This window comes from Zootoca vivipara, chromosome 4 (assembly GCF_965207765.1).
Source record: "Zootoca vivipara chromosome 4, rZooViv2.hap1.1, whole genome shotgun sequence".
Taxonomy (NCBI): domain Eukaryota; kingdom Metazoa; phylum Chordata; class Lepidosauria; order Squamata; family Lacertidae; genus Zootoca; species Zootoca vivipara.
The window spans coordinates 90,714,768-90,738,578 of NC_142587.1; the positions used below are offsets into that span (position 1 = coordinate 90,714,768).

General features: G+C 47.1%; 1 protein-coding gene and 1 long non-coding RNA gene across 2 annotated transcripts in view; one reads left to right on the plus strand and one right to left on the minus strand.

Annotated features, from left to right (window-relative positions):
- The first annotated feature begins 2,212 nt into the window (after positions 1-2,212).
- The window catches only part of CTSC (cathepsin C), a 32,544-nt gene continuing 10,945 nt past the window's right edge, over positions 2,213-23,811 (plus strand). The window contains exons 1-5 of the mRNA XM_035116035.3: positions 2,213-2,459; positions 6,259-6,404; positions 13,060-13,223; positions 15,194-15,349; positions 18,145-18,260. Of these exons, the coding sequence (XP_034971926.2) occupies positions 2,282-2,459; positions 6,259-6,404; positions 13,060-13,223; positions 15,194-15,349; positions 18,145-18,260 (760 nt within the window). The 5' untranslated portion in view covers positions 2,213-2,281. The remainder of the gene's footprint in view (positions 2,460-6,258; positions 6,405-13,059; positions 13,224-15,193; positions 15,350-18,144; positions 18,261-23,811) is intronic.
- Positions 20,165-22,110, minus strand: LOC148686043 (uncharacterized). The gene is made up of 2 exons (XR_015949734.1): positions 21,984-22,110; positions 20,165-20,225 (listed from the first exon to the last, which is right to left on the minus strand). It is a non-coding gene; the product is annotated as an uncharacterized LOC148686043 (long non-coding RNA).

The window sequence follows — 23,811 nt, forward strand, 5'->3', positions numbered from 1 at the left end:
CCTGTGTGCACTGGTAATTTCAATCCTTGGTTGCTGCACCACGCTATATGTGTGGCTTGAACTGGGTCTGGTCACATCAGTTCCAGAATCCAGCCTCAAATACTCTTCCTCGTGATGCAAAGTGCACACACAGTTCCATTCGAAACGAATCAATAAGCGTTATGAGCAGAATAGTTCCCGAGTCAGCTCCTTCACATTAAATGCTGATAAAACCAAGGACATGCTTAAGCAGGAACAAATGGCAGCAGTTCTCCGTTATTGGCACAATGGCAACACACACGCATTTTGTAGGTTTTTCCAAGCATGTCTTTCACTGTATGCTCCTTCACAAGTGAGTTACTTAAAGAACACCTTGGATATCAGGCATTGCATAACACAAACCTATGATGGTGCCACTGTAGTGAGTGGGAAACTAAATGAAGTGAAGGCATAAGGCTTCAACCACAGGCTGAGCTTAGTTACTATTGATGTAAGAGTATAGATGTTGTTCGAAACTGCTCTGGTTATCTTTAACAACTGTACCTGTTCTTACGTGTATCCATATTTCAACTGAATTTTTTCTTCCTTCTTCTTCTTCTTCGCCAAGCCTTTATTAGGCATTACAAGTACAGGCCATCATAAAACATCCATATATAAAATTTTAAAATATATACAAATAAGCAGCCATGTAAATATACATAACTGCAAACACAGACAAGAAATAGGATGACTGAATTAAAAAGCCACTCACTGGGTGTGTCAGATCGCATTGCATTTTAGCTATTACCGGTATGTCAAAACTTCCTGTAATTTTACTGCTTCTGAATATAATAAGTAATGAATTCAATCCTTTAAAATGTGTTGAGGCTTGTGGCATTCTAAACCAAAGAGATTTTGGCTTTGTGTTTCGCCACTAAAAGTGGGGTGAAGTTTTTTTTGTTTGTTTTCGCAAAAATCAGATACTGTAGTAGTGGCGTGGCTCTTGCATCTCGAGTGGGGCTTGATCCATGTGTCTTTGGTTGTTTCCTTAACCACACTTACCTGAGAGTATTCCCCCTTGAATTCAATAGGACATCTGAGCAGACAATGGCTCCTAAAGTTTGACCAAGTTAAAAATGTGCTGTGAACTCCTGGTGAATGTAGGGGGCTGAAAAGCCCCAGATCCCCAAATACACTAACCAAAAAGGAAAGCAGCAGGAGAGCAAAGAGAATGGAGGAGGAGGAGGCACTCACTGCAAGGGCTTGGAGTTGGACCAAATGCCCTTCGTGGTCCCTTCCAACGGGGCAATGCTATCTAAATCAGTGTTTCTCAACCTTTTTGGGGCCAAGGCACACTTGTTCCATGAAAAAAATCACGAGGCACACCACCATTAAAAAAGTTAAAAAATTTAACTCTGTGCCGCCCTATATTGACTATATTATTATGACTGTAAGAAACACTTGCCAATTGCTGTGTTGGTTGCAATCTCCTGTAATAAGGCTTCACAAGCCGCTGATTTCTCTGCCAGCACAATCCTTTGCTCAGCAAGTTTCAGGTTGAGCTCATCCAGCCAGCTTCTTTAAGTTTGTCTAAAACCACCCTCCCGTGGTGGTGGCTGTTGAGAGCTGTGCTCGCCCCGCGTCGTGACCCGGCCAGCTTCCTTTCCGGCAGGTCAGTGTTGTGTATTGGCGGCCGCCAGGCACGTGACAATGCAAATTGCCCTTCTCGTCGCCGCACGTCGCGGCACACCAGCCAGCGTCTCGCGGCACACTACGTAGTGTGCCGCGGAACAGCGGTTGAGAAACGCTGATCTAAATCAAGCACTACTAGGAGTGGTTTCATTTTTGTTTTCCTACTTATTTCTTACCAATTAAAAATTCGGTGTGGCGCAAGCAAATACCTGACCCGGAGGGGGGGGGGAGTTCTGAGAACACGAGACTCTTAATCTCAGGCTCGAGTGCCCACGTGAAGCAAATGATTCCTGCATTGCATGGGGGTTGGGCTAGATGACCCTCCTGGTCCCTTCCCAATTTTACGTGGAGCCAAGCCTTCTGCGCGGCCAACGCTGAGCAAGGTGGAATAAATGGCTCTGCGTTTAGGAGGCCGTTTTCTGCGCTCGGCTGCTGAGCCGGAGAGGAGGAAGCGGCTGGCCCCCTTTCACACGTGACGCCCGGGGGGCGGACCTAGCAGGGCCCCGCCGTTCCGGGGACAGATTTAAGCCCAGCGGGGAAGGGGGCGGCCGCTTCTTTTTTTTCCCATTGCTCCCCTCGGCGATACCCCGCGCGCGCTCCTCCTCCGTGCCAAGAACCTCGGGGCGCAACTATGGCACATTTGGCGCGGCGCCTGGCTTTCCTCCTCCTCTTCTTCCTCGTCCAGCTGCAGCCGAGCTGGGCCGACACGCCGGCCAACTGCACCTTCGAGGACCTAGTGGGCACCTGGGTTTTCCAGGTGGGCAGGGGGCACGGATCCCCGAGCCGGCGCATAAACTGCTCCGAAGTGGGTAAGTGACAGCGCGCAGGGCAGGGCGCTCCCCTCTCCAACTTCCTCTGCCTCCAGGAGCGATCCCCGTTTCTTGTTCCCGTTACTGCCCTCCATTCTGACCTCTTTTTCTTCCCCCGATAAAACAACGCCAACAAATGGGAAGGCAAGTTTGGAAAACATCCGGCGAATCAGCCCAGCGGCGCGGTTTGGGAGATTTCGTTTCGTTGACTTCGGAAGTAAATCTCACTGTATTCCTGGAGGGTTTAGTTCCTACCTAGGAAATCTGCTAGGATCGTTTTCAGGAAACCCCCTCCTTCCTTCCTTGTTGGAGGCAAAGCTGAACTTTGCATTCGGTTTTTAAACTCTGCTCGGTACGGGTTATTTCATTTTATTTTATTTCGCAAGTTCAGAGCGGAGAAAGGGGTCTGGATTTCACAGCGGCAGAAAGTAGAACGCAATGCAAATAAAATGGAATAGAAAGCAAAAGTAAGCAAGTTTTAGAAGGGTCATAGATTGAACAATTGTTCAAACGCCCCTAAAAAAAAACATTGGGGCTTTTCTAAAACTGGACATTTCTCTCCCTCCCACAACCTTGGACAGCCAGGTGTCTCTGGGAAGCTCGCTATTGGGGCTGAAAACAGGTGGTTGTGGTTGTCCCCATGTCTGGTATTTAGAGATATACTGCTGCTCTGTATGGAGGCTCCATCTTGGCCTCAAGCTTAACAAGTTAGCATATCTCTTTAACTCAGTTGCAGTGTAATCAACTAGTATGAGCTAGTTATCTCTGCATATCACATGTGACCCAGCTCTTCACACATGGAAAACCTCCAGTTCTGTTAATGAGTCACATCTTCTACCGCAGAAGCAAAACAGTCTTTGCTGTTGTTTTTATCTAAACCCTCTTGAGCAAGAGGTCGTTGGTGGACCCTCCCATCCTTGTTTCTTCTCCAGACATGGAGGGAAGGGAGGAGAATCGTAGGAAATGTAGAGTTGGAAAGGGACCACGAGGGTTATCTAGACCGACCCCTGCAATGCAGGAATCTTTTGCTCAAAGTGACCCTTCAACAAACTCTCTGGGAGCATGTATCTTCCATGCTGGGAAAATGGACACTTTTTGTCTGTGTTGAAGTTACTTCCCTTTCCCAGTCTGTCTTATGGTCTACTGTTGGGGTTGGGCTATCCAGCCCTAGCATACTAACAACTCATTTTTTAGCAGGGTCTCTCTGTGTGCACTGGGCAGAGAATGTATCCTGCCCACCTGATAGCTCAGTCAGCAGAGGATCTCATAGAATCATAGAGTTGGAAGGGACCCTGACGATCATCTAGTCCAACCCCCTGCAATGCAGGATTATGGCAGCTGTCTCTAATAATAATAACAATAATAACAACAACAACAACAACAACAACAATAATAATAATTTATTATTTATACCCCGCCCATCTGGCTGGGTTTCCCCAGCCACTCTGGATGGCTTCCAACAGAAATATTAAGATACACTAATTTCTTAAAGATTAAAAGCTTCCCTAAACAGGGCTGCCTTATGGGGATCGAACCTGCAACCTTGCCGTTGCCAGCACCACAGGATGAGACTCTTAATCTCAGGGTCATGGGTTTGAATCGCCCCACATTGGGCAAAAAAATATATCCTGCATTGCAGGGGGTTAGAGTTGTTAACAGAGAAATCTGAGGGCTCCCTTGGACAAAAAACAAGGGCACCAGCCAGGAATACCAGAGCAAAACAGCAGCCAGTAGGCTTGGCCTTTATTGAAGATTGTCACAACAGGACTCCCACCTGCCACCAGGTGAAACAAGATGGAAGCTCCGTACAAAAGAGAACTCAAATTTTTATTAGCTGCTAATCCCCATGTTACACCCTCCCCCAAACTACATCACTAATACATCATGGTTACATCATGAAAGGGGAGGTCTGGTGGCAGTAATTGAACATCCTAGACCCTGCCCCATGCCTCCCCTTGCCCTCCACCAAACATCCATCAAGTGTAACAAAAGGGATATTTACATTTCCCTGTTTCCCAGCCAAGCTAATCACACCCTTTATCTGGGTTTGTTATTTCTGGAATGGCTACCTTGGGGCAGGAAGAAGCAGAGTGCGCTACGGAGCAGGTTGCCCTGGGCGCAACATCGGGGCGTCTCCGTGATGGAGGCCGCGCCGCGGCAGCCATCGTCGGTGGAGGTTGGGGAGCAGCTGGGGGTGCTGCCCCCGCCAGAGTGCTGCTTGGGGTGCCCCGCTCCCCCATCTGCCTTGCTACACGCCTGCTGCAATTTGGGTCAAATTTGGTTTTATTGGGAGTGCTTGTCTTAATAACACCAGTGGTGATTGGAGAACATGGTTCACCCCTCTCAGGATGTTGGCCACTTCGTCTGAAATGCAAAGGAGGAAGTACAGATGGAAAATGGTCAAAAGGGGAATGGGGATTTGCTGAAGGGAACTGTGCTTTTTCTTTATTTATTTTTTACATCAGTACTTCTCTACATTAGTCATGGTCACAAGTTCATAAAGTTTATGCCTGAAAGAGAGAACAATGCAGTTTCCTCCTGACCCTCACATGATTGCAGACAGCATTTTAAAAAAATTAGGTTTTATGTCTTACAACTTTAAGCAGCAGAAATGGAAATATTTATTGGGCCTGAATTCTACATTTTTTAATTATATGTTATAAAGAAAATACTGACATACCGCAATCTCATTAAAAAAAAATCAAAAAATCAAGGTGGTGTGCACAACAATTTATATATGCGCAAAGACATGTTGGAAATTAAAATCACAAATTCCCAGCCAACAATTAGATGCCTGCTGCATCTATATTGGAAGAGCATGAAACTGGATGATGCAATAATCATGTCCAAAGTCCTGAATCGCTTTTCTTTTTTTAAAAAAAAAAATTGGTTTGCTTCACACAGCCGTTTGAATATATTTATTTTCTTAAATTTATACATGACTTTTCTTCCATCATGGAACTGAATGCCATTTGATCAGTTCTGCTGCGGCAGGCCCACTCCTTCAGGAACCTTTTTTAGCGTGGTATAAATGCCCCCAATCAGTCAGTCAATCCCATCCAGGTATTGGCCAGACCCAGAGCTGCTTATCTTGGATGCTCTCGCATGGATGCTTTAGCTGAGATTCCTGCTTTGCAGGGGGGGTTGGGCTAGATGACCCTTGGGTCCCTTCCAACACTTCTATGATCTTTAGCAAAATAGATGCATTATGGGCCTTCAGGCTATGCCTTGAGAATGTATGCATCTAAGCCCATTCATAAAGGTGAGCATGTCAGACCAGAGCAAAGGACATGGATTCAAATCCCTGCCCTGGCTTTGAACCTCATGGGATCCAGACCTAATAATCCTCACAGGGTGGTTGTATGAATAAAATGAGGGTGGAGTTTGGATCTATCTGTGTTGTCCTGAATGATTTGGAGGAAGATCAGCCAATAAATGTGATGTTTATTTCTTTCGTAAAATTTATTCACGGCTTGATTTCCTATTTTAAACTTCAAAGTGGTTTACAAAGCATTGATGGAAATAAAGATTGTTACCACCTCTAGCAGTTTGCTTGGTTCCTATGCTGGGCACAGAGAAAGGACATGACTGTTCATCCCTCTTCTGGTACCCCTGTTCACTAACCTTGCCTACAGTGCCTGGTCCCTTGTGCCTACCGGGCCAGTGTATAATTGCAGGGCTCTGTTACCATTGCATTTGTGCATTGGCCAGCTTGCTTCTTCAGCCTGGTTCCACCCCCCCCCCCAAAAAATTTTTTTTAAAAAAATTGGTGAAAATTATCTTTGCTGCTTCTCTCCAGGGGCTGTGGAGAAAAAAGTTGTCGTTAACCTTCAGAAACTTGATGTTGCTCAGGACGATCAAGGGAACTTTGGCTTCTTCACAATAATTTACAACCAAGGCTTCGAGGTTGTGCTGAACAACTACAAGTGGTTTGCATTTTTTAAGGTAATGTAGCTTCCAAATAATAATAATAATAATCTCTTCACCATTTTCCTCCAGAATATGTTGGAATTAAAAGGCTCTTCCAAACTTGGAAATTCTTGTTGGCAAAATAATTTGGAAGGAGTATAATCGGTTCTTCTGTTTCTGGGGTACTCAAGAGTACGCAATATCAGCAACTTTTTCTAGAAGAAAAGCACTGAGTATAATATATGATGTCTCCATAAGGTAAAACATAAATGCCCCCTGGACGGTTCGGTCCAGTCAAAGGCGATCATGGGGTGCAGCGCTCATCTCGCTTTTCAGGCCAAGGAAGCCGGCGTTTATCCACAGACAGCTTTCTGGGTCATGTGGCCAGCATGACTAAACTGCTTCTGGCGCACGGAACACTGTGTTGGAAACCAGAGCGCACAGAAATGCTGTTTGCCTTCCCGTCACAGCGGTACCTATTTATCTACTTGCACTGGTGTGCTTTCGAACTCCTAGATAGGCAGGAGCAGAGACAGAGCAATGGGAGCTCAACCCGTCACACGGATTCAAACCACTGACCTTCCGTTCGGCAAGCCCAAGAGGCTCGGTGGTTTAGACCATGGTGCCACCCGCATCTCTTTACAGCCTATTTGAAGAGAGAGCAGAGGAGCAGTTCTGGATTGGACAAAGCTCTCCCATTGAACACATGCTTAGATTCTGAAACACTCATATTTTTCACTAAGCTTTGTTGGTCTGTCTTTGGAAGCCAAGAAAGCTGGCAATTGGCTGCAGACATTCAACTCTGTCGAAATGCCTGTTCACTCCTTGCTATTTCATAGAATCATAGATTTGGAAGAGACCACAAGGGACATCCAGTCCAACCCCTTGCCAAGCAGGAAACACCATCAAAGCATTCTTGACATATGCCTGTCAAGCCTCTGCTTAAAGACCTCCAAAGAAGGAGGCTCCACCACACTCCTTGGTAGCAAATTCCACTGCCGAACAGCTCTTACTGTCAGGAAGTTCTTCCTAATGTTTAGGTGGAATCTTCTTTCTTGAAGTTTGAATCCATTGCTCCGTGTCCGCTTCTCTGGAGCAGCAGAAAACAATCTTTCTCCCTCCTCTATATGCCATCCTTTCATATATTTGAACATGGCTATCATATCACCCCTTAACCTTCTCTTCTCCAGGCTAAACATATGCAGCTCCCTAAGCCGTTCCAGGAGCCGTTCCATTTCCAGGAGCCGTTCCATTTCCAGGAGAACTTTAAAACAGGCTTCTGAGTGAGCAATCCCCTGGTGCAAAGTCTTGTTTACAGGCCTGCCTGTGCCTGCTGCAGAAGCTTTTGGATGGGTCTGGAATTCAATTTCATCAGAATCGCTCACTAACAGTGGGAAAGGTGGTTGCAGGCGTGAAGGTCAAGCTGGTCCAAAACACAGCCTTGACTCTTCCGGGCAAAGGTTGTCATTGCCTCATGATGTCGCAGGACAATGGGCATTTATGAGGAACGGTTGAAGGAGCTGGGTATGTTTAGCCTGGAAAAGAGGAGACTCAGAGGAGATATGATGTTGTTGTTTAGTCGTGTCCGACTCTTCGTGACCCCATGGACCAGAGCACGGCAGGCACTCCTGTCTTGCACTGCCTCCCGCAGTTTGGTCAAACTCATGTTCGTAGCTTCGAGAACACTGTCCAACCATCTCGTCCTCTGTCGTCCCCTTCTCCTAGTGCCCTCAATCTTTCCCAACATCAGGGTCTTTTCCAGGGAGTCTTCTCGTCTCATGAGGTGGCCCAAGTATTGGAGCCTCAGCTTCAGGATCTGTCCTTCCGGTGAGCACTCAGAGCTGATTTCCTTCAGAATGGATAGGTTTGACACACAAATTCGTAAAGAATGGATAGGTTTGATCTTCTTGCAGTCCATGGGACTCTCTAAGAGTCTCCTCTAGCACCATAATTCAAAAGCATCAATTCTTCGGCGATCAGCCTTCTTTATGGTCCAGCTCTCACTTCCATACATCACTACTGGGAAAACCATAGCTTTAACTAGACGGACCTTGGTCGGCAAGGTGATGTCTCTGCTTTTTAAGATGCTGTCTAGGTTTGACTTTGCTTTTTTCCCCAAGAAGCAGGCATCTTTTAATTTTGTGATTGCTGTCACCATCTGCAGTGATCAAGGAGCCCAAGAAAGTAAAATCTCTCACTGCCTCCATTTCTTCCCCTTCTATTTGCCAGGAGGTGATGGGACCAGTGGCCATGATCTTGCTTTTTTTGATGTTGAGCTTCAGACCATATTTTGCGCTCTCCTCTTTCACCTTCATTAAAGGTTCTTTAATTCCTCCTCACTTTCTGCCATCAAGGTTGTGTCATCTGCATATCTGAGGTTGTTGATATTTCTTCCAGCAATCTTAATTCCGGTTTGGGATTCATCCAGTCCAGCCTTTCGCATGATGAATTCTGCATATTGGTTAAATAAGCAGGGAGACAATATACAGCCTTATGATAGCCATCTTCAAATATCTCAAGGGCTGTCACATAGAAGAGGGAACAAGCTTGTTTCCTCTTACTTCAGATGGTAGGACCCAAACCAATGGCTTCAAGTTACCAGAAAGGAGATTCCGACTAAATATTGGGAAGAACTTTCTGACAGTAAGAGCTGTTGAACTCCCATGAGAGGTGGTCGACTCTCCTTCCTTGGAGGTTTTTAAGCAGAGGTTGGAGGCCATCTGTCCTGGATGCTTTAGCTGAGATTCCTGCATTGCAGGGGGTTAGACTAGATGAGCCTTGGGGTCCCTTCCAACTCTGCCATTCTATGCTAAGGGCCGGATCAACGTGGCTGAGAAGCAAGCCACAAATTCTCCTACACCCCTTCTAAACACACACAAACACCAGGTGCCCTTCCTGGCTTTTTCTTTTTTAAGAAGCAGCCACTGCATGACGTTTTCACACTTCAGGTTATCAGGGGGGAAAGGCCGCTTAAAACCGCCAAGGCTCATCGTTTCATGACGCCTGGGACCAGCAGGCAAGGAAAAGAGCCAGCGGCAAAAGAAGAAAGAAGCCGTTGTGTTTTGTGTTATTGCTTTGGAGGTACACGAAGTTTCCGGGATGCCATTCCAAATTCATCAAGATCAACGCCAGGCAGCTCAGCGGAGCTTCGGGGCAAAGGAACTTAGAACGTTTTTGCACCGCAGAGCCTACAGTCAATGCCGGCATTGCGCCGAGGAAGCAAATTTCACCCTTTCTGTAAAGCATAAAAGCAACAGAGTCTAAAGGGCGTCCCTCGTGTCAAGGAAACAAAGCTGCGGGCAAAACTAAAAATGTAGGAAGCATTTGGTGGCGGGGAGGGGTGGGCGTATCTAAACCTGGGCAAATGCATCTTCCCTGAGCAGCAAAACTTGGCTTGCTTCACAGCCAGGTTGATCCAGCCGTTATCACAAAATTGTAGTGTAGTCCAACCCCCTGCAATGTAGGCATCACAGCTATACCCTAGTCCAGAGGGTCGCTGTCCTTTTGGGGCCAGTGGACACATTCGTAAGCAAGAAAATGTTATGGGCAAAACCCCTCTACAGTGGTGCCTCGCTAGACGAAATTAATTCGTTCCACGGGTCAATTCGTGTAACGAATTCTTCGTCTAGCGACTCCTGGTTTCCCATAGGAATGCATTGAAAATTAATCAATGCGTTCCTATGGGCTCCGGGGCACTGGTGGCGGGGAAGGCAGGCAGGCAGGCGCTTGCTCTCATGCCTGCCTGCCTGCCTTCCCCACCGCCTGTCACACGAAGATGGGGGGCGCTGCTTGCCGGGGCTTGTCAACCCCGGCAAACAGCGCCCACCGATCTTCGGATCTGTCCCCCGATGCGCTACAGCTCGGAGAAGCAGGCAGGGAGACGGCAACAGCCCGCAGCTTCCCAGACTGTTGTCATCTCCCTGCCTGCTTCCCCGAGCCGAAGCGCATCGGGGGAGGGAGCCAAATTCCTCCCCTTCTTCCCGCTGCCGCCAAGCCAGTCCCTGAGCCGAAGTGCAGTGCGGGAGGGGGCTTTTCGTCGTTTGCCTCCCCCTTGGGGGAATGCAAACGGTGAAAAGCCCCCGCTGCTGACTGCCTTCGGCTGGGGGACTGGCTGGGCGACAGCGGGAAGAAGGGGAGGAATTTGGCTCCGCTTTCCCACACACACACTGCCCGGAGATCGGACGAGGCTTGAGAAGCCTCATCCCATCCCCGTAGTGTCGGGCGGTGGGGGGGGAAGCGGGATGTCAAGCCCTCTACGATCCCTGCTGTGTGACAGGCGGGATGGGGGGGGAGACAGGAAAGATCCTGCCTTTCCCCCCCACCCCGCCCGACACACAGCGGGGATCGTAGAGGGCAGCCCCCTACGATCCCCCGCTGTGTGTCGGGCGGGTTGGTAGTCCGAAAACTCTGCCCTTCACTGGCAGAGACCAGCGGAACACAAAGGGGAACAAACTGCAGCACAGGAAGAAGGCAAAGGAAGATCAGCTGAGAGGCGGTGACAGCTGTCAGCGCCTATCAGCTGATCTTCCTTTGCCTTCTTCCTGTGCTGCAGCTCATTCCCCTTTGCTAGACGAATGCCCCTAGGTTTTGCAATCAGGTGTTTTTATGACCACATTTCACAAGACAAAGCAGTGGCCATAAAAAACCTCATCGTCTTGCGAGGCAACCTCCGATCGCAAAACCTATTCGTATAGCGGAAAATTCGTCTTACAGGGCATTCGTCTAGCGAGGCGCCACTGTATTTTATTGCTTAGAACAGAATGGAATCAATACTGCTACTTCTCTTAATCTGGACACAAGACCTCTGTTGATGAAGCCTAGAATAGTCTTTATTGCTGCTGTCTCCCATTGTTGAGTCATGTTCAGGTTGTGGTCCAGTAAGACCCCTAGATATTTTTTGCATGTACTACTTCTTTCAAACTTAATTTCCATGGAAAGTTGAACTACAGGGAGGAGATGTTTCTTTAAAGACTTTTCACCCCGCCTTTCCTCCAAGGAGTTTTTTTTATGGCCACCGCTTCGTCTTGCGAAGTGTGGCCATAAAAACCTCCGATTGCAAAACCTAAAGGGGCATTCGTCTAGCAAAGGGGAACGAGCTGCAGCACAGGAAGAAGGCAAAGGAAGATCAGCTGAGAAGCGCTGACAGCTGTCACCGCCTCTCAGCTGATCTTCCTTTGCCTTCTTCCTGCGCTGCGGTTCGTTCCCCTTTGTGTTCCGCTGGTCTCTGCCAGTGAGGGGCAACCGGCAGAGACCAGCGGAACACAAAGGGCTGTAGCGAGGGAAGAAGGGGGGGAGAAGTGGAGGAACTGATCAGTTTCCCCACTACTCCTCCCACCACCACGCCATGGACACCAGGGAGCATCGGACGGGGCTTCGGAGAAGCGCTGCGCCTCTCTGAAGCCCCGTCCAATGTAGGCTTTGTGCCAGGCGGCAGTGGGAGAAGCGGAGGAGCCGCTTCTCCTGCGCCGCCTGGCACACAGCTGCTTGCCTCGGCAGCCGCTGTCTGGGTTCAGGCGGCAGCTGCCGAGGCAAGCCGGCTTTGTGCCGGGCGGCGGCGGGAGAAGCGGCTTCTCTGCTTCTCCCGCAGCAGCCTGGCACACAGCTGCTTCCCTCGGCAGCCGCCGTCTGAAGCCAGGCGGCGGCTGCCGAGGGAAGCGAAACCCCCGCTGCTAACTGCCTTTGGCTGGGGTCTGGTGGCGATAGCGGCAAGAAGGGGTCCTCACAGCGCAAAGCCGGCATGGAGTGCAGTTTCGGAGGCTTCCGAAGCTGCACCCCACACCGGAGAAGGCAGGCGAGAGGCGGCGGCGGGAGAAGCTTCCCCCGCCGAAGCTTCTCGCCGTGTAAAGCCGGCATGGGGTGCAGTTTCAGAGGCTTCCGAAGCTGCACTCCATGTCGGGGGAGTCAGGCAAGGCGGTGGCTGGGAGAAGAGAGCTTCTCCCCCAGCCGCCTCGCACACAGCCGGCATCGGACGGGGCTTCGGAGACCTTCTCCGAAGCCCCGTCGCATGCCGCCACCAGTCCCCCAGAGCCTATAGGAATGCATTGATTAAGTTTCAGTGCATTCCTATGGGAAACTGGGACTCGCTAGACGAAAAATTCATTACACGAATTGACCCGTGGAACGAATTAATTTCGTCTAGCGAGGCACCACTGTACGGTAATTGCCATAATCATCCCCATAGCAAAAAAGAGAAAAAAAGGTACCTGGGCATGACATTGTGGCAACCACAACCTAGGTTTACGGTGCCATTTAGGGATGAGCTTATATACCTGCGTGTCTAACACTGGCCAAAGGTCCCCCGGTTATAAGAACGGGGCCTGAGATAAATTCAGCCAATAATGTATTCTACTGCTTAAGTGTTGTAGCACGGGATAGGTGGGTGTGTCTTAATCCGGAGTCACACCGTTGCCCCATTTGGCTCATAGTACTGTCTATGCCAGAGACGGGTAATATGGATGTCAACAGGCTATAAATCCCACCGACGCAAGTCAGCATATCCCATGGGAGTTGTAGTTCAGCTACATCTGAACAGCGTCATGTTAGCTATTCGTGTCAACACATCTCTCCAGGGTTTCAAATGGGGATCTGTACCGGCCATGCCTGGAAATCAAACCTAGGATCTTTTGCCTGTTGTCAACTACATGTGTTCTGTGCAGAATCTGACCAGCATCCCTTTCTCTTCCCTTCCCAGTATAAAAAGGACGGCTTAAACGTAACCAGTTACTGCCATGAGACCTTACCTGGTTGGGTCCATGATGTGTTGGGCCGGAACTGGGCATGCTTCACGGCGCAAAAGATCTCCCCTTCAGCCTCCGGTGTTCGTGTAAATCAGCTGCCTTTGAAATCCGCTGGAAGGTGAGTGGAAACAAATGCCATTTTGGGGGGGTTAATTGTATGCTCTGATACAGGGTCTGCCATAGAGCCAGACTGAGAGAAGTGAAGCAAGGCCCCCTGAAATGTTTCTATCCCAGATGATCATTCTAACATCTCTTGATGGTGCCTGAGCCTTTTTGTGGTTACCTCCTCCCTCCCCATACATTTTCCTTTTGTGTCTTGTCAAGGCAAGGGCTGTCTTTCAACTGGTCTTGAAAACAAATAAGTACTGAAGGCCAGTTGATTCAAAAGACTGCAGGCTCATCCTGCTGGCTCTCCTTCAGACTGGTAGTGTTTATTTTTGCACTGACATGGGAGAGAGCACTGGTCCTGGTAGCTAGGGATGATGGGAGTTGTAGTCCCAAAACAGCTGGAGGGCTAAGTTTGGCCATCACTGCCTTAGCCTTTTCTTCTCCTGAAGATGTACCCACAAGGCAATGGAGGTTTAGGATCAGTTTTCTTTCTCTCAGATGGGCTACTTTCCCAAGCCGACGAGCCCCACCTGCCCCTTTAAGTCTGAATACTGACTGGGTTTTAAGCATGAATAGCAGAATTCTAGCTCCCTATGATCAGAGTATCCAGTGGTCAGAGATAATGGGAATTGTAGTCCCAAAACAGCTGGAGGGCCAGGCTCTGTTTACTTCTTATATGTTGTGTTTTATTGCATTAAAGGTAAAGGGACCCCTGACCATTAGGTCCAGTCGTGACCGACTCTGGGGTTGCACGCTCATCTCGCATTATTGGCCGAGGGAGCCGGCGTAGAGCTTCCAGGTCATGTGGCCAGCATGACAAAGCCGCTTCTGGCAAACCAGAGCAGCACATGGAAACGCCGTTTACCTTCCCGCTGTAGCGGTTCCTATCTACTTGCATTTTGACGTGCTTTCAAACTGCTAGGTTGGCAGGAGCTGGGACCAAGCAACGGGAGCTCACCCCGTCACAGGGATTCGAACCGCCGACCTTCTGATCAGCAAGCCCTAGGCTCAGTGGTTTAACCACAGCGCCACCTGGGTCCCTAATACAATACAATAAATAAACAATACAATAAATAAAAGCACAATTAAAATCAATGTAAATTGTTAATGAAATAGCTGTGCTGTCTCCCATCTTCAACCAGAAAGCCTCAGACCTGCCAGGGATCACCTGAATGATTTGGAAAAACTTGGCTTGGAGAGTTCTTTGATTAAGTGCTTTATAAATCTTTAAATAAAATTAGCATAAACAAGTTAATTCTTGCTCCTTGTTGCCATTAAAAAGTAGGCTTTGAGGCAACTTTAAATGCCCATCAACTTTAAATGCCCATCTGTAAACACTGTTACTGTTGTTGTTATTGTTGGTGGCATTGTCTTAATCAGGGCCGGATTTGGGTTTGATGAGGCCCTAAGCTACTGAAGGTAATGGGGTCCTTTATATGTCCAGCTGTCCTTTGTCAACAACAAATTGTCGCTGTTTTTTGTGTTGAATATATGCTATATGGTAATTTATGGACCTAATAGGTATCTAAAGCCATTTGCACATGTTGCCATGCAACCCGTCCATGCAGAATGTAGGCACCCTATATATAGAAATGAGCAAAGCAGTGATATTTTAGGGAGCAGGCTAGGAGACAGGGCCCATGACTTACATCATAGGAGCCTACACAACACAAAACACTGTTGCTGTAGGTAGTTTTTCATTTATTTGTTTTTATCTTATATTTTGGAAATGTACATCCAGTAGTTTCTTCCTTTAAATTCTTTTGGGGGGCCCTAAGAGAGTGGGGCCCTAAGCTGTAACTTGTTTAGCTTATACGTAAATTCGGCACTGGTCTTAATAATAAATGGTTTCTTGTCTTGTGGAAGCGTTTCATGAGGGGTTGTGTCTGGCTGTTTTCTTAATAAACTCCTGGGACTTAAGCAGATTCTAGCCTTTGCAAGGTTCCCTCGCCTAAGGCTTCGTTTGTGTCTCAAGTGCAGATCTCTGCAGAAGTTCTACGTGAACAATGTCGACTTCGTAGGAGCAATCAACACAGTTCAGAAATCGTGGAAAGCGGTAGCTTACAAGGAATACGAAGGCCTCACCCTGGAAGATTTGGCTCGGAGAGCGGGCGGGTTAAATCCCAGAATTCCAAGGTAAAGGGGTCGTGACATTCTGACCTAGTCGTCCCCAAGGGACCATAAACCTGTGGCTGGCTTGTGCCGCTTAAAAGGGTTGGTGGTGCTAAACACACCTCTGTTCATCATCCTGTGTGTGTCTGTGGCGTTCACACAGAGCCCCGGTCGTTCCACGGACTATTGACCCTGTGCCACCACGTCTATTGTCTTCCACTGCCACAAACCAGGTTTCCCCGGTAATATATTCAGACTTAGTCAGGTTGTAACGTATTAACAAAGATTCCAGTTTATTGTGAACACAAACAAGTTTTAAATACTTTGAAACACTGTAATCCGATTCACTCTCTCTGTCTCCCCTCTGTGTCTAACTCACTCTGACTCCTATGCCTCCCACCCACAAGAAACCAACCGAACTAACTGTCTCTCTATTTCCAACTGTCTTCCCAACTCAGGGGTCCCCATACTAAGGCCCGGGGGCCGGATGTTGCCTTCTAAATCCGGCCCGCGGATGGGCCGGCAATCGGCATGTTTTTACATGAGTAGAATGCATCTCTGGGTTATTTGTGGGGCATAGGAATCCGTTCATATTTTTTTTTCAAAATATAGTCCGGCCCCCCACAAGGTCTGAGGGACAGTGGACTGGCCCCCTGTTGAAAAAGTTTGCTGACCCCTGGTTCTAAACCTCTCGCTAAGCCTTTTGAAAGCAGGTAGGCTCTGCCTCTGGGCTTTTCTATTGGTCTACCTATTAACCCTTTCTCTCTGCCTGTACAGACATTTCCAAAAGAACGGGCAAACGCCACAGCATCTGTGTGCTCGCATGTATAGAGAGCGAAAAGGAGAGCGTTTTAGAGCTCTGTCTCCAGCTCCTACTGCTTTCCCAAGCAGGGTGCAAAGGCAGTGGTCCTTCCACGGGAAAGCTGTACTACCTTTGAATGAGAATCATTCTTCACACAGCACATAGTTTAAACTACGGGATTCTCTGCCATAAGAGGCAGGGGTGGCTGCGAGCACGGGTGACTTTCTTTTCTTTTTTTAATAATAATAATTTTTATTGATTTTATACAAACAAAACAAACATACAATATAAAACTGTCCCTTAGTTTTCCCTCCACCCACCGGTCCACCTCTGCCACCAGTGGTACCCGTGAGCTTTAAGAATCAAAGGGGTCCTTTGTAAGTTGGGTTTGGCCTCCCCCCTCCCTCCTCCCCCCACATCCCCCCCCTGCCACTGAAAGGACAGGAATGGAGGAGCTCTGAGGATTGGTTTCCCCCAGCTCTTTCATAAACATGCATAAACAAATATAAACATAACAACAATAGGGAAGAGTTTTAACTCCCCAATTCTTATTATCTTAACATTGTAATTGTGACTTCCTCGATACTCTTCCTCCTGGTTTTCCTAACAAACTCTAATTGCTTATGGCGGGTTTTCTATTCCAAATTAAAATCCTTTTCTTATAATATTAACTCAATCCTCCTCCTTTTCCATGCTGCCCTCCCACAGGCCCCCTCCTGCCACAAGAGGAACCTGTAGGGCACAGCATTTCCAAGGTTCCATTAAATCCCCTCCTCACCCCTCTGAGTACCCCCTGCCACTGAGTATCTCAGAGTAAGGAGAGGAGAGTAGGCAGCTTTCTGCCTAAACACCTATCTTAACTTACAAAAATTTGCATCAACCTAAAAATTCTTCCCTAGGCCATTCTTATAACTCCCTCAAGAAAACACAGCTTTTTTTTCTTTCTTTTTTACACTCCATCTCCTCTCCCTAAGTCTTTTCCCCCAATTGGATCAGCATTTCCGTTAACAAGCCAAGATTTCGAAAACCGTCTTTCAAAAGCCAAGACAAAACCTTTTAACTAAAATTTTCACCCCACACCCATTCTTTCCCAAATCCATCTCCAGGCCTTTGCCCCCCCCCCGTCCCTGTCCTTCCCATCCCACAAAAACACCACCCCACATTTTAACCCCTCCAGGATCTTCAATTCCATTGATCTTTAAATTCCTTTGCTTCTCAATTTCTTGCTCTGCTTGTTTTTCTTCCTTTTGAAATCCATGCTTTGCTTCATCCCAAACATATTTGTTATAGTCCAAGTCCTCTTTAATACTTTCATCAAGTTGTTTCTCCTCACACACAGTCTCAGACTCAGCAGTCTCCAAATCCAAATTATCCTCTAAGTCCTGAACTTGGACTTCAACCTCAACTGATGGTAAATTGGGATGTTGCCGTTCCTTGTAAATGTCCTCCCATGTTTGTAGATAGTTCAGCACAGCCTCCTGGAAGGCTCGAGAGTACTTTGTTTTCATACTTCTCTTAACCGCAGACAAACAGGAGGTAGGGAACAAAGGGTGCTGGAAAATTCCTTCCTCAGACGATCGACTCCATTTTGGCTGTTCTTTCCCTTTGTTCTTTAACTCAATCACAAATCCATTCTTAATTCCAATTTAAATAGTTCTACCACGTTTTCAATCAATTTTTACTGTTCACAGCAATGCAATAAATCCACCCGGTCTTTTAACAGTTTGACAGCTTTTGACAGCTGTCAAAGTGCTCTTCCCCTTAATAATGCTGTACCTCAAGGGGTGCCGGACTCGGGAGCTGAGATGGTTCGAAAAGATCTTTTTTTTCGGGTCCACAGTCCCAAATACTTTTTCGTCGTTCGGCTTAGGTTTATTTAAAGCGCCTCCCAGTTTTCCATTAGGAAGAGACCGACTTCTGTATGGACATTGCAGCTCTCGGATGGTGTTCCAATTCTTCCTTTTGTCAAATAATAGGGATTCCAATATGAAGTCTATATGGTTTTATTTCTTTATAGGCCCAAACCTGCTCCTCTGACTGCTGAACTAATGAAACAAGTTTCCAACCTGCCTGAATCTTGGGACTGGAGGAACGTGAACGGTGTTAACTATGTCAGCCCCGTGCGAAACCAGGGTAGGATACGTTCCTTTCATACCTTTGGTTGCTGAAATAATCAACAAGGGGTTCTAGAAAAGTCAAAGACAGAACTTGGATGTGCACACCCTGCAGCCGGTTCTTTTGAGAGAGGTGGGTGCAAATCAGGGACATTGCAACGTGAGGTGCCGTCATCCATCGTGAGAAGAACATTCTGCACGGACACTGAGGTCCAGCACCGAGGGCCTTCTGGCAGTTCCCTCATTGCGAGAAGCCAAGTTGCAGGGAACTAGGTAGAGGGCCTTCTCGGTGGTGGTGCCTGCCCTGTGGAACGCCCTCCCAACAGATGTCAAAGAGGAAAACAACTACCAGACTTTTAGAAGACATCTGAAGGCAGCCCTGTTCAGGGAGGCTTTTAATGTTTAATAGACTACTGTGTTTTATTTTTCTGTTGAAAGCCGCCCAGAGTGGCTGGGGAAACCCAGCCAGATGGGCGGGGTATAAATAATAAATTATTATTATTATAACTAAAGAGCTGAGCCCATTCACATCATAAAGTGTATTAGCCACTTGACTGCTGCATCGCCCAGAAACCCTGCCTCAGCCTTTGCCATGACCATAGATCAGATGAGGGGAACATAAGTGTTTTCTGCTCCCATTTGGGTTTTCGACAGCCTCCAGGTTGAGGCCAGAAGGCTGGAGTTTGCTCTTGTGGGTCCCCCACCCCACCCCCATCCCAGTTTCAGTCTTGGGCAGGCATCCCCAAACCGTGGCCCTCCAGATGTTTTGGCCTACAACTCCCATGATCCCTAGCTAACAGGACCAGTGGTCGGGGAAGATGGGAATTGTAGTCCAAAACATCTGGAGGGCCGAAGTTTCGGGATGCCTGGTCTTGGGTTATGAATTGGCCCGGTCTGACATGCCGGCAGCTTCTGGTTTTCACTCAACTTAATAATTGGATGCTTGGTAACAGTGGAACTGAAACTCATTAACAGATTACTTTCCTAATTGTTTCTGACAGCAAATTATCATTCCGCTTTTAACCAGTGATCCCTTGAATTGTCTTACGCCAGTTTCAAGTCTTATTGTTGATCAAAGTCCTAGTCCTAGGTGTTTTTGTTTTGTTTTTTTGGTGATGATAATTACACCACCGGATAGGTATGTCATAAATCCCTCCCTTCTTCCATCTTGAAGGTGGCTAAATACAGCTGGCTTGAGCCTAATCGCTTCAGCTAAGTGCTCGAAGCAGGCCCAAGAACGTGATAGAAATGAAAACGATGAGGAAAAGCGTTCTGTAGGTTTCTGGGTGTGGACGGGAATTACATCACTTTCCTGGGCAGTGAGAAGTAGTGTTACGTGCCTCTTTGCTACAAGAAACCCAAGACTGTGTGCTGGAAGAATTAACTTTCAGCTTCTTTCTGGAAACCTCGAACTCTGAATTCCCACTGACTCCTTTTTGCTTGCTTTCTCACTTATTTAGAGCAGGGATGGGGAAACTCTGATCCAGGCCTCCCTTCTTGCCTCTCCCACTGCATTTTGGCCAAACCATGTGCAATTGGTCAGTGTGCTTGGCTCTCAACCAGAAGGTTGGTGGTTCGAGTCTGCCCAGGGAAGGCTGTGGGCAGAGTTCCTGCATTGCAGGGGGTTGAACTAGATGACCCACAGAGTCCCTTCAAACTCTACAATTCTACTTGATGTCATATGACATGAGGCATGGGCGGGGGAAGGGGGTGGCTGAGCCAAAAGGACTTTCTGGAGCACTGAATACCTGCTGATCAGTGAGACATGGAAGCGCACTTGTGTCCCAAAGATCAGCTTGCTGTCGGTGCATCAGAAGATGAGTCTTGGGGTTGCATCACTTGTAATCTTTGTGGTGTCAGATGATTGACAGAAGGGCAATCCCACCCACCTGTCCTATTTTTTTCTTTTGTTTTTTACAGTAATATTTATTAGCATTTTCATTTTCAAAAAACACCGTACAGTTTTTACATTCCTTATCATCACCTATGTCCATGGAGTTTTCTTGGCAGGGATACTGGAGTGGCTTGCCAGTTCCTTCTCCAGGTGGATCACGTTTAGTCAAAACTCTCCACTATGACCTGTCCATCTTGGGTGGCCCTGCATGGGATAGCTCATAGCTTCTCTGAGTTATTCAAGCCCCTTCGCCACGACAAGGCATTGATCCATGAAGGGGATCTCGTACACCCCAGGTAGTGTGGTTGCTGACCTTGAGCCAGACATCTTGGAGAGTGAAGTCAAATGGGCCTTAGAAAGCACTGCTAATAACAAAGCCAGTGGAAGTGATGATATTCCAGCTGAACTATTTAAAATTTTAAAAGATGATGCTGTTAAGGTGCTACACCCAATATGCCAGCAAGTTTGGAAAACTCAGCAATGGCCAGAGGATTGGAGAAGATCAGTCTACATCCCAATTCCAAAGAAGGGCAGTGCCAAAGAATGCTCCAACTACCGCACAATTGCGCTCATTTCACACGCTAGCAAGGTTATGCTTAAAATTCTACAAGGCAGGCTTAGGCAGTATGTGGACCGAGAACTCCCAGAAGTGCAAGCTGGATTTCGAAAGGGCAGAGGAACCAGAGACCAAATAGCAAACATGCGCTGGATTATGGAGAAAGCTAGAGAGTTCCAGAAAAACGTCTACTTCTGCTTCATTGACTATGCAAAAGCCTTTGACTGTGTCGACCACAGCAAACTATGGCAAGTTCTTAAAGAAATGGGAGTGCCTGATCACCTCATCTGTCTCCTGAGAAATCTCTATGTGGGACAAGAAGCTACAGTTAGAACTGGATATGGAACAACTGAGTGGTTCAAAATTGGGAAAGGAGTACGACAAGGTTGTATATTGTCTCCCTGCTTATTTAACTTATATGCAGAATTCATCATGCGAAAGGCTGGACTAGATGAATCCCAAGCAGGAATTAAGATTGCCGGAAGAAATATCAACAACCTCAGATATGCAGATGACACAACCTTGATGGCAGAAAGCGAGGAGGAATTAAAGAACCTTTTAATGAGGGTGAAAGAGGAGAGCGCAAAATATGGTCTGAAGCTCAACATCAAAAAAACCAAGATCATGGCCACTGGTCCCATCACCTCCTGGCAAATAGAAGGGGAAGAAATGGAGGCAGTGAGAGATTTTACTTTCTTGGGCTCCTTGATCACTGCAGATGGTGACAGCAGTCACGAAATTAAAAGACGCCTGCTTCTTGGGAGAAAAGCAATGACAAACCTAGACAGCATCTTAAAAAGCAGAGACATCACCTTGCCGACAAAGGTCCGTATAGTTAAAGCTATGGTTTTCCCAGTAGTGATGTATGGAAGTGAGAGCTGGACCATAAAGAAGGCTGATCGCCGAAGAATTGATGCTTTTGAATTATGGTGCTGGAGGAGACTCTTGAGAGTCCCATGGACTGCTAGAAGATCAAACCTATCCATTCTTAAGGAAATCAGCCCTGGGTGCTCCCTGGAAGGACAGATCGTGAAGCTGAGGCTCCAATACTTTGGCCACCTCATGAGAAGAGAAGAATCCTTGGAAAAGACCCTGATGTTGGGAAAGATTGAGGGCACTAGGAGAAGGGGACGACAGAGGACAAGATGGTTGGACAGTGTTCTCGAAGCTACGAACATGAGTTTGACCAAACTACGGGAGGCAGTGCAAGACAGGAGTGCCTGGCGTGCTATGGTCCATGGGGTCACGAAGAGTCGGACACGACTAAACGACTAAACAACAACAATCATCACCTATATTTTGACTCTTTCGAGTCGTCGAGTTCCCCCCAACCCTCCAAACTGACTTTCTAACTTCCACTCATAATTTCATCTGCATTTCCCATTCCCCCTATCTACCTTTCTTTTTACTTTCATATTCCTTATGATTGTAAATAAGCTTCTACTTTTAACTTCTTGTTGTTTAGTCGTTTAGTCGTGTCTGACTCTTCGTGACCCCATGGACCATAGCACGCCAGGCACTCCTGTCTTGCACTGCCTCCCGCAGTTTGGTCAGACTCATGTTGGTGGCTTTGAGAACACTATCCAACCATCTCGTCCTCTGTCGTCCCCTTCTCCTTGTGCCCTCAATCTTTCCCAACATCTTTCCCAAGTATCCTTCTTGAACTGTGGTGCCCAGAACTGGACACAGTACTCCAGGTGAGGTCTGACCAGAGCAGAATACAGTGGTACTATTACTTCCCTTGATCTAGATGCTATTCTCCTATGGATGCAGCCCAGAATTGCATTGGCTTTTTTAGCTGCTGCTTCACATTGTTGACTCATGTCAAGTTTGTGGTTGCAGCCTCTCATTGGCCACAAGATCCCCTCACAGAGGCCAGAGCATGCTTCTTTTCATCCCTGCAATCCCTTCTATGAGCAGAACTTGCAGTCAGAGCCAGACAATACTTGGGAACGGTTGGCTGTGTTGCTTTTGGAAACTGCTTCCCCTAAATGGATATTCAGGCCTGGAGGATCTGCTGACCGTGAAACTGGTTAGAAAGAGAATAGACTTCCTGAACCATCAGTTTCCAAAAGAGTTCTTTCTGCCTTTTAACGAGTCTTTAATGGCTTTTAGTGATTTTTATTTGGCTGCAGAGTGAGTGGCCTCTAATGCAATTTAAACCGGGTTGCGATTTAATTTGTGGGGAACGGCGAAAACCGGTGCTTTTAGAAAATTAACTTAAGGTTGCCGCTGCTAACTCTTGCTGTTGTTGTTGTTTATACTCCTAACTGTCAATATTGCCTAGTTGGTAAATGAATGTGCCACCGTCCTGAATAACTAATTTATCTTGCTGCTAATGAGGAAAAATCCCCTGTTGAAGGTTTGTGTGTTTCTGCAAGATGGGCTCTTGCAACTTGACCTGCATTCACACGGCAGTTCATTTTCCATTTATTTCTGCATTATATTTTACAATGTCAAAGCCGTTGTAAAACTAATGGAATATTGTGTGTGTTTAGTGCTCATTTACGTGTTTGCAGCCCTTTTAACCCAGGAAATTTGCAGCCCTTTTAACCCAGGAAATTTGAGGGTATAACAGCATGCAGTTCTTTCCTGCTATTTTCATGTGGGAATCTTGCTGGAACACAAGTGCACCTATGTGGGAAGGATGAGGGAGTAACGACATTATCCAGTGTTCAATTTTGTGCCACACCACACCCACTGGTGTGCATGAAATTTAGCATGACATGCTTGTATATTGCTAAATCAACTAACCCCTTGTGTTGCGAACTCCAGACTAAAGACAACAGCGGCAACACGTGGACCCATGAAAAATGAGGGCATAAATGTATAATAGAAATATATATATTTTTGTAGTTGAACACTGAGGAAGACCACGTCGAAACAGTGTCATTATCCGGATCAGTGTCTATGATTTGCTATTATTTGCATTGACAGATATCGCTAAGCATTCAAATTATATCACTGGATGAATTTTATTTTGATACTATATGGACTGTACTCTTGAATATCGCTTCGCTGCAACTTATAAAGATATACATTTATGCCCTCATTTTTCATCGGTCCACGTGTTGCCGCTGTTGTCTTTATGATTGTATATCGGGCAGAAAGCCACAGTTC